This window comes from Apis mellifera, linkage group LG3, assembly GCF_003254395.2.
Source record: "Apis mellifera strain DH4 linkage group LG3, Amel_HAv3.1, whole genome shotgun sequence".
NCBI classification, from domain to species: Eukaryota; Metazoa; Arthropoda; class Insecta; order Hymenoptera; family Apidae; genus Apis; species Apis mellifera.
This window is the reverse complement of record NC_037640.1, coordinates 6,452,929-6,472,775: the sequence shown is the minus strand read 5'-3', so window position 1 is coordinate 6,472,775 and position 19,847 is coordinate 6,452,929. Positions and strand designations below refer to the sequence as shown.

The 19,847-nt window shown below is 35.3% G+C and overlaps 2 protein-coding genes across 2 annotated transcripts in view; both read left to right on the top strand.

Annotated features, from left to right (window-relative positions):
* The window catches only part of LOC410943 (ras-related protein Rap-2a), a 30,662-nt gene extending 17,777 nt beyond the window's left edge, over window positions 1–12,885 (top strand). The window contains exons 2-4 of the mRNA XM_394419.7: window positions 10,082–10,192; window positions 11,383–11,806; window positions 12,254–12,885. Coding sequence (XP_394419.2) covers window positions 10,098–10,192; window positions 11,383–11,806; window positions 12,254–12,553 — 819 coding nt within the window. The 5' untranslated portion in view covers window positions 10,082–10,097 and the 3' untranslated portion in view covers window positions 12,554–12,885. The remainder of the gene's footprint in view (window positions 1–10,081; window positions 10,193–11,382; window positions 11,807–12,253) is intronic.
* A 3,145-nt stretch (window positions 12,886–16,030) lies between these two features.
* Window positions 16,031–17,725, top strand: LOC100577885. The gene is made up of 5 exons (XM_003249731.4): window positions 16,031–16,368; window positions 16,433–16,623; window positions 16,688–17,178; window positions 17,235–17,340; window positions 17,438–17,725. Exons 1-5 carry the CDS (start codon window positions 16,136–16,138, stop codon window positions 17,692–17,694), a joined length of 1,278 nt encoding a protein of 425 aa, XP_003249779.1. The 5' UTR covers window positions 16,031–16,135; the 3' UTR covers window positions 17,695–17,725.
* Window positions 17,726–19,847: the final 2,122 nt, after the last annotated feature.

Here is a 19,847-nt window from a genome sequence, read left to right as displayed (position 1 = left end):
TGGAGCGATGGCTTTCTATCTCATTAGAATACTTTCAGGAGAAAAAGATCATTCTCGAGCGACTCACCCCAAATATCGAGCTATAAATTTTCAGCCGGTCTAACCGTAAAAACGCAACGATTACCAATAAACGCAACCAACGATGTTTCATCCGAAAAAGCCTCGTAACTCATCTCTGAGTCGTTCTCACAGTCGAACGATCGTCCCTTTCCAGGGCGGAGAGAAGGAACAAGAAGAAGAAGAAGAAGAAGAAGAAACTGGCTCGTTAAGAACCAACGAGGACAATGAATGTCTACGATGTCACCAAAACATGACCAAAAGTGGAGTAATGCCTTGAACGTCCCAGTTGGATCGAGTCTCGGTCGAGGGTAATATTACAGTAAATTTCTTGCGTGTCAAGATTCCAACGAAGGGTGGCTACATGGAGAGAAACGGAGAAAGAGAGAGAGGGGAGGGGGAGGAAAGCAGAGCAAGTGTTTCACTGCTCCCATTATCGGGTAAAGTATACATATGTGTAACCAACCCCCACTGACATTTGGTCGTACATGGTCGTACATGAACGCGTATTGAAACCCCCGGCGGAAAATTGTGCAAGGATTGACGGTGACCGTACATTTATAAAGGTGTGGCTTTCAGAAACGTGATACCCTTTGATATTTATATGCCTGGTGTTCAAAGAGAGTAAAAATGTGTAAGGAGTGATTCCGAAACAAATGGAAAAGTTGCAAAAATATTGATCAAATCTTTACTTTAATAATCGAATATTTTTCGAATACGAAAGAAATATTGGAAACGAGAACAATTGAAATTTCGCAAATTTGTTTAAAGGAAAATAATAACTTATTAATTTTACGTTATATAATAAGTATATGTGAACAAAATATTAATATATACGAATTAATTCTATAATATTAATGTTAAGAGTATTTGTTCTTCAGAATCGTTTCAATCATTCCATTCATTTCGAACACCCTGTATAAACGTACACGTGTACGTAATTCCAGATCGCGGAGAGCAAGCCCGCAGGAAAGGACATTTTACGAAGGGTCTATAATAAAGCCCGAACCCTTGCTCATCGAGACGAGAAACGATAAACTTTTCTCTCGACGGATCCTGGAAGACGGTGACCAAAATACGTCGACCCGTAATCAACAATCCCATTTCCCTTAAAGAAGAAATATCCCCATTAATATCCCCGCGGTTGTCCGCTACATTAAGGTCAACGAAAGGCAGCGTGTCGCTGGTTTTCGGAAGCCGGCCAACTATCTCGTTGGCAACCGATACTCGTAACTCACGCTCGATCGTAATTCCTCTCTTAAAGTTTTCACCCCCGTGTATACACAGTGCTTCAAAAGTACACAATGTTACAAGAATAGCTAGAAAATTTAAGAAACGACTCTTTCGGAGATTAGAATAGAACCAAATTTTATTCCGATGTATAAAAATTATTAAGCAATCCGATTGTTTAATAAATTGGATAAGTTGAAACGAAGATAGAACAATATAATACTCTATTTCCTCTTGAAAATACCGCTAAAATATATTCCGTACGCCCTATAAAAACTTCCTCCCTTTATTTCAATCTCCAGACTCTAGTCCTTCAATTTTCTACCTATTTTCTCTGCACACCCTATATATCCTCCAGACGAAAATGTCGCGTGGATACGATTACGACGAAAAGTTGGGTGAAGGTTGGCGCGTAATTTCATGAACGCATGGTTGCATGTATGTAAATACATGGCGCGATGCGACGCAGGAGGAAAGAGAAAGAGGGTGTGTGTACGAGCTAGAATATGGTATTGGACGATAATCAGGGGACTCTGTGTGAGGATGTATGTGTAGAGTGGACGTAGAACGCGTGAATACACGAGCAAAGTGGAGCAACGACCGTAGGAAGTCAGACGGAACTGGCCGGCTCCATGCTGTCGGGTTTCGTCGTATTGCACCGATCCAGTTCAGACGTCGGCGACGAGCAAGAGGGTGCGCGAGAATGCTTTCTCCCTTCCAGTTTTTTTTTTTTTTCTCTCTCCTAGATTCTGGCGTCCTGTCGAGTCAGAAATTCCAAATACACATACCTACTCTTTCTCTCTCCCTTCCCCCATCTTTTCTCTCACTCTCATCGCTCCCGTTTCCCTCGAAGACACGTTACCGATACAGGAAGACGTCACAGTAGGAATCGTTCCTTTCAGAAAATAAACTGGCTAACTCAGCGAGAAGAAAATATCGTTCGAGGGAAATGCGAATATCTTGTTATTCCTCGACCCCACGTGGTTCGACTTGTAATTTCGCCGTCCCTGTTCCTTTCTCTCTCTCTCTCTCTCTCTTTCTCTATGTTTTCATTGTGATTAATTAAACTTCTCGCCTGTTAGCGCGCCCATAGTTAGGAATATTTGCTCTAAGAGGTGGAATCTGTTGTCGGTTAATAATTTATGGACTTTGCGCTGTTCATTAGATTTGAAATGATATTTAGAATTTGAAAGTCGTATACAGGTTTTAATTAATATCTGGCCTGTTCTTTTCCGAATAGATGGTAGGTTCAAGAATAGTTTGGTTCAGTATTAGTGTTAAATTACGAGTTATTCGAAAGTTTGCAGGTTTGCAAGGGATTGTTTCGTGGAAGTTTCGAAATGCAATAAATTAGAATTTTCCAAGTCTCGAAAATCTCGAAAATACCTTTGCTAATTCGCTAAACATTAATCTTATTCGTGTACAGATATTTGCATAAGTGGAGATGAAGATTGAAATGAGATAACATTGTAAATTGAAAGTAGAAATACGTTGGAAAAATAAATTTGGAAAATTCATTATGTATTATTTTAATGTAATGGATACTACGCTGAAAGAGATAGAGTTGATTGATAAAAGTACTAAAAAAACATTTATGATGATACTTGATGAGATTGTCGCAATTATTTTTATAAAAATAAATTTTCAGAATTTATTCAGTTTTAATATACTACATGGGTGAGTAATAAATGGAAATGACTCAAACTCCGTAACGAATACTGATAAAATATTAAAGATTCATCGTGTTCATGCATATTAAACATTTCATATTGTTTTTATTATTTTCCATGATTCCAAACTTTTAATAATATTTCCCCACTTGATTCATTTCTTCTCTCAGAATAACATATTATATTTATTCTATCCAATAAAAAAATTCTTTTTCATTTTTTTTTATAAAATAATAGAAAAAATTCAATTTAAATAATTTGAAAAATTCCGTGTTCAATTAATTCTGTTTATTCTTTTTCATGTCATTATTTCGAAAACATCCTGTATAATAAGATTTCGTACAATTAATCAATCCTTGAACAAGCGTAGAGAAAAAGTTGAGAGAAATCAATCGATCACAGAGAAGAAAGGATCTCGTGTAAACTCAAGAGAGAGAGAGAGAAATTGTCGCGAACTTGTTGCCTCGAACTGTGCTATACATGCTAAATTCACGAGGCCAAGGTTCATAAAGATATTTTCTAGTTAAAGCTCCGACCATTTATACCGTGTTTACGTGTGTTTGCCGCTAGTAAACACCTTTATGACGGCAAAAATGGCTCTGGATTTTGAGACGGTATTGCGGCCAGGCCTTTTCACATTGCATAAAAATTTCCATCGAAGCGTGAGCACACCTTAAACAAGGGATTGTACGAGCGGCTGTCTACCCTTTATGCTTCCTATCGCGATCGTTCCAAGATGAAACGACGTTCGATTTACGATTAACGTTTTCAACATCGGTTGCGTAATAAAATATCACTACGGTAAAATCATTTTTAAATCGGGCAATAAATGTTGGAGTTGGAGGAAATAACGAGATCTCGCGCAGTTTTAAACGGTTGAGAATGCTTACTCTTATACGAATTCTTTATGAATATGCATGTGCAATTTCCTTAATTGAAAAGTCACTCGCTCGAGTGATAGAGGAAGAAGCAGTGCCGGATAATGAAGACTATTTTTATTTCTTGACGAAAAGTTGAGATAATGAGGCTGGCCTTTTCTTTTTAAAATCCTAAATTATCAGAAATTTTCTTAAGACCCTTTGTCTCCGTCGCGAGAATGTTAAGAGATCGTAATTAGAGTCATCGTTCTCTGCGAAGAAGAGGAAGAAAGTCTGGTTCCGACATATTCGTTTATTGCAGAGAAAGGAAAGGAACTAACTCGAGGATATATCAAAACAAAAATCATCGGATTCTCGAATTTTATATTTTTCTCCCTCTTTCGTCCGTCTACAATTAGCCTTGTCGGTCGAGCAAAGTTAATTCGACGATAATACAAAATAGAAAATAAGTTATCGCGAAAATTTCTACGAAAATCCAATTCCAAATCCACAATTTTATTTTTCTCCTTTTCTCCTTTACTCTCCCCTTTAATTATCCGTTCGATCGAAGTTAACCTTTCGAAAGGAGAAAAAGTTTAAAAAGGTCTGAAAGTTTAGTTCATTCGGGGAAATACTTGCCACGAACGTGTACCAAATGAAAAATAAATCGGCCCCGGGAATTAACCTTTACGATTCTTACGATCCCCGAAGCGGAATCGAAATTACTTGTACGGTTCAACATCCAAAAGCCCTCGTGACCCACCCTTCGTAATCACACGCAGGGGAAGAAGAAGAAGAAGAAGAAGAAGAAAAAAAAAAGAAAAACGTAGAATAGAATCCTCGAGAAGAATCGAGACGAAAGGTTTCAACTCCGTCCAAGATTCTGCCGCCTTTGAAATAACTCAACATTCGACTGTTCTCGAAATACAGCCCAATCACGAGCATCTTTCCAAAATCTATCTGTATACGAAATATTATTCGTAAATTCGAGAAAACGAAGAAAAATATTTAAAAGAAACTTATGAAAATTAATTTAAAGCGAAATTTGTCCAACTAACTTTTTCTGTAATCCAACAGAGATATACATATTCCTTCTACGTTCCTAAATATTAAATTTTGGATTCAAACTTGGAGAAAACTTGGAAATTAATTGAATCGTTATGTTGAAGGATGCAGAAATATTTTTATGGCTGCATGAATAGTACGTTTTCGAGTTGTTAAAAAGAGAGAGAGAGAGAGTAAGTGAAAAAAGGGATTAATTTGGAATAAAATTCATTCTCTAACGAGGGTCGAGCTTTCCTACCGATACACATGTAGATCAAGCGGTTATCCGTGTCGGAGGTTGGATTCAACGTTAAACCGACGCGACACCCTTTATCGGAAAACAGTCAAGTGACTTTTTCAGCGAGCCGTTAACGCTGGCATTAACGCAGTCATTGAATTTAATTAATGTCACACCGTGGACGCGTCGAGCCACGACGCACGGTTCAAGGGTTGCACGTCAATTTCCTTCCCTATATCTATTCTATTCTTTTTTCCATTCTTTGCCCCCATCCGTACCGTATTTCCTTTTGTCGATTCGAATCTCGTTTACGACAATCTCGTATCGACGAATACATATGGGGAGGCACAATTCAAATCATCCACTTTCAACAAATATATATATATATATATATATATATATTTGTATCGTTGAAAAAACAATCGAGAGCTTCGATAAGCTTCGAAGGGCTTTAGATAAAAGGGGAGAGCACGTCATATTGGCAATAAATCTTTAGGAGGATCACTTTATCACGAAACGCGGAACAATAAAGTCTCAATAACACACCTAACGCACCTATCCTTTTTTTTCTCTTTCTCTCCTTCCTCCCTCCCTCCCCAATAATCCCGAATATCGATCCGAAATGTATCACCCGGTTCAGGCATATAATCTTCTATCCTCTCGAACGATACCACGATTCACACGTTACCAATCTCGACGAATCCAACGACGAGGCTGGATGCGATGGATTAATCGAACACGACTACGGAAACCGCATACGGTTCTCTTTCACCTCTCATCCAAGGGAGGGAAATGGAAGAAAACGGAAGTGTAACGAGAATTCCCTTCAGAATCTACTTAACCGAGGATTATTCCTGGAAATCCTCCTAGGAAGATGCGTTCGATTACTCCTCACAAAGGATATAATTTTTTTTCCAGGGATTTTGGTTCGATCATCTTGAGGATGAGGATGTTTTGTTTCGTGGATGGGATTTACGTTTACGAAATCGAGAGGGATCCAATTGATTCGCTCGATTCGAACGACGTTTTAATCTCTCGGAGATTACGTCTCTTACGGCGAGGAAGGTCGAAGGTTGGAAATAGCCCGGCATCGTCTACGATGCACGTTCCGTTTCTAATAATAAACCCGATTCCCGGTTATTGGGAATGCTCGGAAAGAAGCGTAATTGCCAGAAGTCTCTCCCCGGAGAGGAGGATATCGCTTCCCCACGGTTAATTACAAATATCGGGACGCATATATTAGTACGCTCGTCCCCTAATTACTGCAATTTATATCGCGTGACAACCGTATCGAAATACGAATCGCATCAGGGAAGGGAATCGAGCAAATAGATTTTGACGGGGTTGATTTTAACCGGGGCGGAGTACGGCGCGTCGATATCGAGCTGTGCAATAATATAATTCGAAAACGCGTCGGTCGAGATAAATTCTCGAGGAACCAGATTAAAACTTGTACCGGCCGATCGATGGTTTACGAGCGTAATATCAGAAAAGAAGAGGGGGGGAAGGGAATTGTTGATCGATACTCGTGAGTCGATAACTCGATGCTGCTTGGAAGCTTTATGGGCGCAATAAGAGGGCGAAGATTAAAACGCGACCCGGCCACTGTCCGGGATCGACCCCCCCCGAGCAATTTTATTTTACCACTTTCGAAATGGACGATATAAAAATATTGCAAGTTCGAGCAAGTTCGAATTCTGTCGTGAATGATATTTCAAAAGTTATTAAAGCAATTTTTTTTTATGTTCGAGCTGCCTCGAATAGATTCGAACTTTTTAATAAATAGTTTGATAAAAGGAATCGATGTTTTTCCAAGTTATTCATTCTCAATTGTTCAAAATTATCGCGTCGAAAGTTTGAATTATGTTTTTTGACATCCTATACCATTTTTCGAGTCAACAAAATATATTGGCTTTGATAAAAGGAAACGATATTTCCAAGACATTAATTCTCGAAAATATCGTCGAGAAATATCCAAAATTTTTATCGAAAAGTTTCGATTGCGCGATTAAGTATATTTCATCGTGAAAAAGCAAATCTTCTCGGATTACTGCGTTGTTAGAAAGGAGATATTAACACGAACTTTAACTTAAACTGTCTTAGATACAACTGTCTTATCATTGGATGTAATATAATAGCTGGAGGCGAGCTTCCTACGCAGTATTCGCAGACAATGAGCGCATTGATCCTAAAGCGTATCCCGGAAAATTGCTCAAAATCGTGCCTGTTTCGTCTCTCTCTCTTTCTTTCTTTTTTCTTTAAACAATGGAAACGGTCCATCAAATTTTTTAACGAAAAACGGTAAACGGTTTATTGTTGCTCGATACGACGTTGCACGTTTAACGAAGATGCTTTCTCTCATAATGAAAACTACGCGAGTAAAAGTATCTGCCCTCGTTCGTGAAAATTAAATTTTCCTCCTTTAATACGCGATCTTACAGAAATAGTACGGGCGGGTAGTGTAGCACGTACTTCGTTGCATCGAACTCGAAAAGTACAATCAAAACAAGCGATATCAAGTTTTCACACGGTTGCCTGGAAATTATCGGTGGACGTCTATCGATTTACCAGGTCTTGTTTCCTAGCAAATACGTATACGAGGAGCACGTCGTGGAACACGCGTATCGTTTATCTCGATGGGAAATTGTGTTACGCGGCTGCGAACGTTCGTAAGGACGAGTTCCACGTGTTTATCCACGGGGAATTGGGAAACCGGACGGACCGAGATTAGAAAACGACGGGGAGAAACAAAAGACGTTTATATCGATCCATTTTATTCGTAAAATATAAATGGAACGTTCGAAAATTATTATCCGAAAATTATGAGATTATGAATCGTCTCTGAACAAAGGATAAGTATTTATTTAAATTATAATGTTTATCGATATAAATTTTCTTGATTATCCGAAAAAAATATTGATTATTCGAACGAATGAGTTATGAAAATAGCAATGGATTCTCGTTATATTGACTTATTAAGATTTGTACAAATGGAATTCTACTGTAGGAAAAACTGGAAAACCAGTTGAATCAGACAAATGCTTGGTTTGACTTTTGGATTTGAGCGAAGCGTGGATTAGTTATCAAAACTTAAATAAGAATAATCTCGCTTTTGTATAATTGTGATTCATTCTTCCATAAACTTTGCAGTTCGCTCTTCGTTTTACGGGAAAAAAGTAGGGAAAGTATTATCAGATTAACGCATGTATTAACATCTTTCAAAAAATAATTGGAAGATAAAAATTTGAACAATTGCAACTGAATCTTCATTAATTCCACGATATCCATCCCGATTTTTTTTTTTTACATCAATTCTCGCGATTCGTTGTAAATATGAAAATAACGCTACTTCGAACAAACTTCCACCAAGAATTTCAAATTGCTGATTACTTGGTTGCTCAGAGGGCAGATATTTAATGCAAGAAAAATCGGTACAGAAGGGAAGAAAGGCTTGCTGGAGAAACTTGTTAAAGTTGCATTGGAATGAGGAAATTAGAAGCAACAGGAAATTGAGATGACCATCATCAGATCGCGTTGAGTAATTTTTATCGGGAAGTGCGAACGAATATTACGTATAAAATATTAATTATATTAATTATAAAAGAAAAGGAAGATAAAATTTACAAGAATTAAAATTTCCTCAAGGATTATTAAAACATTCTTCCTTAAAATAAAATATGGAAAAATGGACAAATTTTACGCACATTTTTCATTCAAAACGTTCATGGATAGTTATCTATCTTACAATCGACTCGATACGACATTTAAAAAATCTACGTAAAACGTTGGATCGAATCTTTTTACCAACGAAAACTATAAATACTTCCTCTAAATCCCATTTCCCTTAAGCAACCTAAATCTCTCGTCAAATCACCGATACTCCCTCGCATCCTCGTTCGATCCAATCCACAAAATCCCGAGTCCCGTTGAAATTAGATTCGCGGGTATCGAAAGAAGCAAGGCACGTATCCAACGAATGGATTCACATGGTGTATCGGCAATCTCGATTGTCGTGGCGCGATTAAACTACCGATCGATACGATATTTGACACGTGTGGCTCGTTCCACTTTATCAGGAGAAACGTGAACATCTATCCGCCTATCCACGTAGGTGGATCAATCGGCCGTTCCATTGGCCGACCGCGCCAACTGTTCCAAACTTTTTAACGATATGCGTACACACGCTCGAAACGTGCCAATCTCGTCCCCTAAAGTTGATCGTCGAACCCGACCACGCCTGCGAATTACGCAAACTAATTTCCAGAGTCACGGGACGAAAGATAAGGGAGAATTAAATTTAACGCTCGCTTTATACGCAATAGCAAAACGTTTTGAGAAGGTTTCTTGGAACATGGGAAGGAGCATCTCTGAATAGAAGCAGTAATTAAATATCAAAAAAAGAAGAAAGAGAAAATAATGGACGCGCGTTATTCCTTTGTAAACTTATTCGATTCGCGGCAAGGGATATCGCGATTAATTTTCGTGATACTTTTTTTTTTAACGATACGATGGATACCTCGTATCCCCTTTGACGAACACGTCGATTTAATATCGATCCTGCGCGCGATATTTTGTTTGCAATTTCTTCTTGCCGTAAGAAAATATTTATATCGAGTAAATGAGATGCGGTCACGAAAGCAAATTAAATTTAATGTGAAAGATCCGTTTTACGTAAAGTGATGGTCAATTTGTTTAAGTACCTGTTGAGCGAGTACCAATTCGAATATATAATATATTCGCGAAATGATTAAATCTGTTTAATCGAGACTCGACGGTGAAAAAAGGTATCGTTAAAACCATTCCAACAAGTGATTTAGATTCATCCTTAGCTTCGAGCAAATACTTGGAAAGATACTCGTGAAAGATTAAAAAAGTATTCGCTAGCTATTCGAAATACAAGATCCTATCGCTGTAATGAACAAAGACTTCCTATAGAGCTGTTTCTTCCTTCGCTAACCTAAGAATTTCTTTTTCTGTTTTTACAGGAAAATCCCTGCACAAATGATGAAAGGACGGCATCAATTTCGGCGTCGTTTCAGTCTACAACCGTCGTCGCTGAAGGAGGGCCAGGAAGATGGTACGACGAAAAATGTTAGGTAAGATTTATATAACTCCTTCCCCAAATCTGTCTTATTCGCGCTCGAAAATCCTTCACCCCCTCCGATAAGAAAAAAAGAATCCTCCTTCCTTTCGTCCCCGAGGTATCTTTACTCCCACCCTTCTCTCTCTTGTTTCAAAAAGAAAAAAAAAAGAACGAGAGATCACGAGATTCAAAAGTGCAAACTGATTTCAATCTTTCTGAAATGCTAGTTCGAGACAATAATAAAAAAAAAAGATTGGAAACGCGGATAAGGGAGAAGAAAACGAATTTCCAAGGTAAACTGCGTATTCCATCGTTCGAGAAAGAGTTCTGGCAAGATTCTTTCGCAATATTTCGCTCCCTCTCCATCCTTTCTCTCCATTCTTCTTTCCATTCTTCTCTTCGACCTCCCCTCTTGACTCCACTCTTAGGCCAGAGCTTTAATTTTGCGGCCAGTTCTTGGCAAAAAGGGAAGCTCGCTCACCTCCTCTCCTTTGTGCACTGGCCAAGTAATAACCGCGTCTCGCTCCCCTCCTCCACGTAATAAGCGTGGATGATTACGAAGATACTTAGGGAACAGTTGTTATCTGGTGCATGCAAAAGCGCGCCCATCATCGTCGCCACAATTTCCACCGCGATCCTGGTCGACTGTATATATATATATATATATATATATATAGTATATTCTGGGAAAGAGAGGGAGTAAATGGGCGGCTCAGAAATTCAGACCTCGTGTGTACAAAACAACGCATTCAATAACTCGTGTCCCCGGTGAAAGGGGATCTTTAACGTTCATTAGCGCTATTCTCCTCCCTGGAACGTTGTCCCCTTAAATATGAGACGTGGTTTCCTGTCTTATTAGCACCCTCGCGCTCAGGTGTACCGTTACCATACTCGCGCCAAAGAAAAATGGCCGTGAGAACAGGCTTGTTACCAAGTTTTATTTAACTCTTGCTCGAATCATACTTCAATTCAATCCGTTAATTAATTAGATCATTATTAGTTGCGAGCACTTTCTATCTTAGGATTGAATAAAAAGTAAAATCTCTCTCATAAATCTTTCTTCTCGAATATGATCGAATATGAAACAAATATTTCGAATATCTCTAACGTTTGTTACGTTAATATCGAGGGATGATATTGTTATCGAATTTTCTTTTTGGAAAGGACGGAATATTCCTCGAAATTTGTCGAAATAAATTTCAGGAACGAGAGGCTGTCGGAGTCGGACAGCGGCGGCGGGAAACACGCGGAAAGTTCGATACGGCACAAGATCGTCGTGATGGGGGCGGCGAAAGTGGGGAAATCGGCGATAATCAATCAGTTCCTCTACAACACGTTCACCCCCAAGTACAAGAGGACGGTGGAGGAGATGCATCACGGGGATTTCAACGTTTCCGGTATACAATTGACCCTCGACATCCTGGATACATCGGGCTCGTACGAGTTCCCCGCGATGAGGGATCTGTCCATCAAGTCGGCGGACGCGTTTATCCTCGTGTACGACGTCCACGACGCCAACACGTTCCTCGAGGTGAAGACGCTGAGGGCGCAAATTCTCAACACGAAGGGGGCGGTGCCGATCGTCGTCGTTGGAAATAAAGTCGATTTGATCGACACCGAGAAACAGGTAATTGTCTATCCGACTATCTTCCCGTAAATAATTATTGCTATTTCGAACAACTGTTTCGAGAGGAGAACCTAATTCGAGCGATCTCTTTTCAAGCTGTATTGTATTTAAAAATATGTTTTTCATTTCTTTCGAATCTTCTAAATTGATCGATATTATTAGAAAGTCTATTCAGATCTCAAAATTGATTGTACAAAAATATAATTATTAATTATTTAGTTTTGAATTTAAATTAAAAGTTACACACTTATTAGAAAGTTTATTGATCTCAAGTCTCGAAATTGATTATAACTGATTATAATTGTGTAGAAAAGATCTCTCCTTTTAATTAACAATTAGTTATATATATAATATCTAATTTCATTTAAAGGATTAATCTCAGATCCGCGTGTAATCGGGAACAGTTTGTACGAAATTGTACGATTCTAATGGAACGTGCATTTGCAGGTGGATACGGACAGCACGAGAGAGTTGGTAACGATGAAATGGGAGAACGGTTTCGTGGAGGTGTCAGCGAAAGAGAACTTGAACATTTCACAGGTGTTCAAGGAGCTTTTGATCCAGGCCAAGCTGAAGTACAATCTAAGCCCGGCATTGAGACGTCGCCGCAGGCAATCATTGCCACCGCCCCAGCATTTGAATTCCCGCAGCAGCAGCGCTCACGTACCGTCCCCGGCCCAGCTGCAGCATCTGCAGCAGATCCGTGAACGTTCCGAGTCGAAGAGGAATTCCTGCATACTGTCGTAAACGAAAATCCGAAGGCATTCACAACTGTTTCTCACCTGATCCTGAGAGGAGGAAGGAACGGCGGAATCGATCGATGGCCCGATTCTCTCTAACGGCGATCGATCATTTCGATCGATCGTTCGAAAACGCTCCCACCGATATGAACGATGACGAGTCGAAAGGAAGAGGGGGGCGAGAAACCGTGATGCCGTGATCGAAGATTTGTTTTCTAGAGAACTTTCGTCTCGCGCAGGCCTCTCATTCGATTTTTAAGAAATTAATACGCGATCTATGAATCGAGAATCTAGCTGATTTTTTCCCGATTAAAAAAGAGAAAAAAGAAAAAAAAAAAAGAAACGAACGACAATTATTTCGATGTTTATCGTTCGAAAATTCGATGTGAATAGCGAGTGAATCCACGTACTTGATGTTAAGTAAAAAAATTTTTTCGTCGAAAAATTGAAAATTTCTCGTTCCTAGGTAGAAGATGAAATCGCGAACACGATGAAGAGACTTTAATAAGGATAATATAGAAGATAATTATTCCTCGTGACGACCCGTTCGTTTTAATCAACAAATCATCCTTGCTCCCCTTTTCTCGATGCAAAACGTCACACCTATTTACCGATTTTATTGAAGTTGAGGATCGACGAGAGATATAGAACTGGAAACGACGCTCTACTGTCGATCGAAGTTGAACATAATTATTCCGAATTATTCCGAAGGGATTCCCATCTTTGCAGATACATGAACAAGTATCTCACAAAGGTATCCTATTTCAGGGTTGTTTCCCACTGCCCACTATCACTCACTATCTTATTATCCATTTACGAATCCATTGACGGCCAAAGAACGTTTTATAAAACAGTTTTATTGGCTATATTCGATTGAATTTACATCGAGCAATTGTCTATGCTGTTCTTTATATAGCCCCCTCCCCGTGTTATATATATATACAATTTATTTTAAATTGGTTCGATTTATTCGTATGTATAAAAAGAGAACGCGAAGAGAGACACGTTGCATCCCGTCGTCCATCTCTAAAAAAATCGAAAAAAATGGTATTATTCCCCCGTTTACCGCGAAAATATCGAATCATTTGTCAATTAAGGATGAAACGATGAACGTGAACGACTCGCGCATTGTACGCCGATTGCCTTTGCTCCGAATCTGAGTTAACCGTGATAAAAAAAAAGAAAAAAATTGGGGTGAAAAGAGAGAACGTACAAAAAATTTTATTCGATCGCATATAGCTTTTGAAGTAGTTGTGTTGTCGTTGTGAATCGACGCGGTGAATAAAAACGGGAATCGTCGACGAGTTTCTGTTTTTTCGTCACTTGATTGAGGTAAACGTATAGAGATATACATATACGTTGTGTCTATAAATTTTAATGAAAAGAAATATCGTGCAACGATCGTTGATCGATTTTGTAATATTAGATGGGAAGATTTATCGATTTCACGTTTAAATAATATATCGCATGATATAGTATAATTTATCGTTTGGGAAGAAATGTCACAAATGTTTTTTCGGATATATTATTCAGATTAAAAAAAAAAAAAAAAAAAATAAAAAAAGATCTATATATATACACGTTAGTGTTATTTAATGGTAGAAATTCTATGTAAATAAAAGAGCCTTGCGATGTGGATATCTCGTTGAATCGAAAACCCACATTGGGTATAATTTTACATAAAGTACTTACATATACGTATATACGATTAAGCAGCAGCCGTGTAATTTAACGCGTTTCAACGCGATTAAAATGAAAAATGTCGCGCATCACGATAACGGGATAAAAAAAATTTATTTCAATGTAAAAAAAAAAAGGAAAAAAAAAAAAAAGGAAAAAAAAAAACTCGCAATCTCGAGAATCAAATCGATTACAAATTTCTCGATCGTTCCAAATTCTCTAATTATTGGACGAACTTTTCGCTGAGATCGTGCGTTTACCTGACCTGTGCAATTATTTCCTGTTACTTAGATTAATAACGTTGTAATGTGGTGATAAGACGAACCGGTTTTCAAAACGGTTGCGAACAATCCAACAAGTTACGAAGATCTATTAATATCATAAGATAAGAACAACAATAGATCTACGTCATAGGGAGTTTCAGAGGCAGGTGGTATTTGACACGATTGCAATTATTTTTAGCATAGATCCGGAGGAAATATGTGGTGACAAATTATTAAGTAGTCTAAGCCTTTGACTTTATATCATTGCGTTACCAGAAATTAAATAAAAGATGAGTGTCATATTCAATTTCCTCTTGAAAATTTTCTTTCAATTTATTCCCAATCTTTGAAATTTTCTCGTAAAAATTATAAATATTAGAAAACTTTTGATATTATTGCATTAAATTATGATTAAGATATATAATATATAATATCCTGTATGATATATAGTATGATAAATAAAAAAAACTAATTAAAATATATAAATTCGTGAGTATATAACATACAAACGCGTAGAATTATATATAATTTTTAATAAAAATAAACTTTGATTCGATTTAGATTGGATAAAGAATGTAATAAAATTAATCATATATTGGAACCGTCTTCTAAACATATAAATTTTGCGGAATAAGTCTGACAAGGAGAACAAGTAATAGAAAAGGACAGAAAGAGTAAAAATATTAATGGTGGCGCCATCTGTGGAATGTACATGAAACTACTATAGATAAAGAGAACAAATAATTAAAAAAAGATGAAAATAGAATAGACTATTAACACTATCTCTTGAGTGCCACGTAATAGAAAAGGACAGAAATAACGTAAAAATATTAATGGTGGCGCCATCTGTGGAGTGTACATGAAACTAATGTAGATAAAGAGAACAAATAATTGAAAAAGGATGAAAATAGAGTTGAAAATATTAATGGTGGCGCCATCTGTGGAATGTACATGGAACTAATGTAGATAAAGAGAACAAATAATTGAAAAAGGATGAAAATAGAGTTGAAAATAGAATTGACTATCAGCACCATCTCTTGAGTGCTAACAACATTTCTTCCAAAGTAAGATAGAGATTCGGAATTGAGATTCAGCGCCATCTCTTGAGTGTTTTTAGAACAATTTTCTTGAATAAAAATTTTTTAACTCGAGAGATGGCGCTGATATCAAAATTTTCTAACTTCAGTTTTTAGCCTATTTTTATCTCTATCCTTCTTCCACTATTTGCTCTCTTTGTTTAAATTTATGTTTCATTTGCGGCACTCAAGAGATGGCGCTGATATCAAAATTTTTATTCTATCTCTGTCTTTCTCCCACTATTTGCTCTCCTTGTCTATACTTATACTTTACAGACATCGTACAGATGGCGCTCGCGAATTTTTATTCTATATTTTATTATTATTAAAAAAGAAATATGAATTATGAATGAATGGATGTAATTTTTTCTCATATACTCAAATTTAATTATATAATTATTAATAAATATGATATTATTTAGCATAAAATATTGTTTTTTTTTCGAAAAGAGTAATAATTTCTGAATGTACATTAACCTAAAAAACGCTTATTTTCATATGAGTCTTGATACGTTTGGATAAAACTCGGTGAACGATTGTCTAGATATCAGTGAAACGTTAAAAGGAAATATGTTTCAGCCGAATTTCCGCGTTAAACTCGATTTATGTAAATTTTACAATGATGCGCGTCGTTTTTCTTGGATTTTTATCGATAGTACAAATATGTTTCAAATTAATCATTTAAAACAACATATTACGGAATTGTTGAATATCAAAGAACCGTTTCATTTATTACTAAATGAAAACGAATATTTACCACCCAGCGAAAATATACGCATTTTGAAAGAAAATGAAACAATTCTGTAAGAATTTTTAAAAAATATATATATAAAAATCTATCGCGTTATTTATATGAAACTGTTACAGGGTTTCTCCTGGATCTGGATTAAATAGCCATTTTGATTTATCTATAAATAATCACTTCGATTCATTTACAATTTCACCAAATGAGAAAAATATACAAGAGTTAGAGAATAGTTTTAGCAGGCCAAATGAAACTAGAAATTCATGTCAAAAGGAATTGAAAATATCAAATGTCACGAATAGATCTCAAAATGGTAAGAACATATAATGAAATAATTAATATAGTCAAATTAAAATCTATTGGTATAAATTTTATAGAAGAATTTGATACATCTACAAATCTCTTCACATGCCCAAAAAGAAAACGTGTAAGACATAAAAAAAAGAAAACAACAGCTGAAGAAACAGTGATACAAAAAAAAGAAAATGAATTAAACAAACCTAAGATTATTAATTCTTATGTTATTCCTTTTGGCAAACATATTCGTTTTGATGATTTAGAAGATAATGATGTTGAGGAAAGAAAACCTAAATGTCAAGAAATAATAAATGGAACTAATACAACTCACGTATCACCTACTCATGAATTAGCTAATTTATTATCATTAAGTAATAATTCTACTCCTGTTACTTTTACAAATATTAAAATAAAAGGAATACAGGATTCATGTGAAAAAGTACAATCTCATGAAAATAAAAACATAGTTTCAACTAATAATATTAATTTAGAAAAGTTATTAAATACAGATTTCAAAACATATCCAATTATGATAGAAAAACCACAACTTAAGGATATCATTGCATTTAAGGTAATTTAAAATATTAATATTATAATACGTATATATATAATTAATTAATTTTTTAGATGCTCAAAATTGGATTAGATTATACACCACAAATATCAGACTTTATTGTAGCAGAGATTTTATCTTATTGTTCAGAAACATCAGTATATGTTCTTAAAATATTACGTATGTAATTTTTATTAATATATATATATATATATATCAAAAAAGAAATTATTATATTATATATTTTCGATTATTATAATGAAATATTTATTTATAGGAGGTTTATCTGAAGTGCAAGTACCAATAGGAAAATTTACAATTATGGAAGATACAATAGAACAAACAACGAATGATACAATTACATTAAATTATGCACAAATAATGGAACCTCGATCTATATTTGTACATAATACAGATGAAGAAACTATTTCAAATATAGATAAAACAATTATTCCAGATACAGATAAAACAACTTCTACAGATACAGATAAAACAATTATTCCAGATATAAATAAAGCAATTAATTGTGTTTAATTAAATATCGATTATGTATTAAATAAATATATATATTTTATAGATTATAGATTAAATATTTTTATGTAAAATAGAATATTGCTTCATTATCATTCTGATATATATATATATATATATATATATATATATATATATATATATATATATATAATTATATATATAATAATTGAAAATAACAGAATTGTTTGTAATACGTACATTTTTTGTGATATTGAAGTGTAGGATTCTTGATATGAGCAATTATCGTTGATTGAGTTGGAATTATTAAAGACTTCAATAAAATTTTATTGTACATTACAACAATAATGAAGTAAATTTCATTTAACTTCACATAAACTGAACGACGTATTATCCATAAATAAATTTTATCGCGAACAACAACTTTGTATTCACACTATCGTTAATTTTGATCAAAATCAAAATCACTAACTTTAAAATAGAAATTATACAATCACTTTTACAATCACTTCTACTTTATTTTAAAAATTGCAATAACTATGGACGTCAAATCAAGCTTGATCGAATCTTTTTTCTTAGTCTCAATTTGATTGGTCGATTTCCTTCCACCAATCAGATTCAAATGTTTGAAATATTAGCTAATTGAAATCTCGTATAATTGGCTTATTCTTATTCTTAGAGACATGGAATATATAATTTTATAGAAATATAACATAAATATATTTTTAATAAAAAATAAAAATCATTTAAATATATAATAATTTTTTTTTTTAACTTATCATTATTCTATTAATAAATTAAACAGTTTACATTAATTTAATAGATACTTTTTAATCAACGTAGTATTGATGTAATATAACAGGTAATATGAACTACGTATTGAAAGAAAGGAACTTTGTCTCTAAAGTTTATGGAACTCGTGAAAATTAAATTTTTGAAGAAATATTTTTTAAATAATATACATATATATATCTATCGTAAAAATTTTTTATATTTTATTTTATGATTTATATTTTCCATATTTAACAAATATGAAAAAAATTAACAAATTGATTGATAATGCGTTGATTAACCTTTTATTTTTATTTATTTTTTTTTTCTTTCTATATTTATACGAATTTGATTAAAAATGACGTTACGTTAAAAACGGTAAATAAAATCAAATAATTTTGCATCTACATTTTATTATCAATCAAAAATGAAAATACAAATTGAAGTTTGAATTTAATCGATGGCTAACTGGATTTACCATCGTACGATATCGTATTATACAGTTGGATTTGCTTTCACATTTCCGGCATCGTCGAGCCATTCATCCTTTGGCAACGAATCTAATCACGAGATATCTGAGATTAATTTCAGGATAGCAACGAACGCAATAGGGATTAATAGAAAGCAGCGTGTACATGCAATTTACTTCAGAGAGTGGCCATAACTGTATTCGCATAACTGTTCCAGTTGTACGATTAATAACACTTGCTCAAAGAAAATGGCAATATTCTCTTGAAAATCTAGACTTAATATTCCTTCATCTGGCACCCTTTATCTCTCACGATCGATCAATTAAAGGACCAAGCAAAATGAACTACTATAATTAACTTAGAACTTATCGTAGAACTTTCGTCTTGTTTCTCTCTGCTTTCCTCTCTTTCTCTTTCTGTTCCCTTATTTTCTCAAACTCTCTGATTATAGAACTATTTTTACTCTACGTTACATCCTTTCTTTCTGTCACGTCTCGTTTCAATACTTCATTAGCCATGGATAGCTTGTATAAGACGACTCACAGGATTCTGGCGCCACAATACTCACTATCTCCGTGATATTTTTGATATTTTTTTTTGCAACCTCAATCTATTGCTATCGATTTCTCAAAAATATCACGTTTATGAGAGGAAAAGGAAACGAGACTCATAAAGTTCGTTCCATCGCTTGATCGTTCCCAATATTTGACATCATTTTCCGTTATCGAAACTAGAGGTGTCGATAATTTCACAGATAAATAATATTTCCGATTATATAGGTTGCAATCGTGTACATGTATCGAATGATACACGATTCCTCGTGACTACTGACACAATGATACATACACACATATATCTGTGTACTCGTCTATCGATGAAATTTAACCCGTTCTTCAATTACGAACCTTTCAACGTACGATTCTATAATACAGTTTTTATTTAAACATCGTCCAC

Coding starts and splice junctions, on each gene's coding strand:
- LOC100577885 (XM_003249731.4), top strand. CDS start 16,136: ATGTTTCAGCCGAATTTCCGCGTTAAACTCGATTTATGTAAATTTTAC. Junction 16,624..16,687: donor CACGAATAGATCTCAAAATG/GTAAGAACATAT, acceptor TAAATTTTATAG/AAGAATTTGATACATCTACA. Junction 17,179..17,234: donor AGGATATCATTGCATTTAAG/GTAATTTAAAAT, acceptor TTAATTTTTTAG/ATGCTCAAAATTGGATTAGA.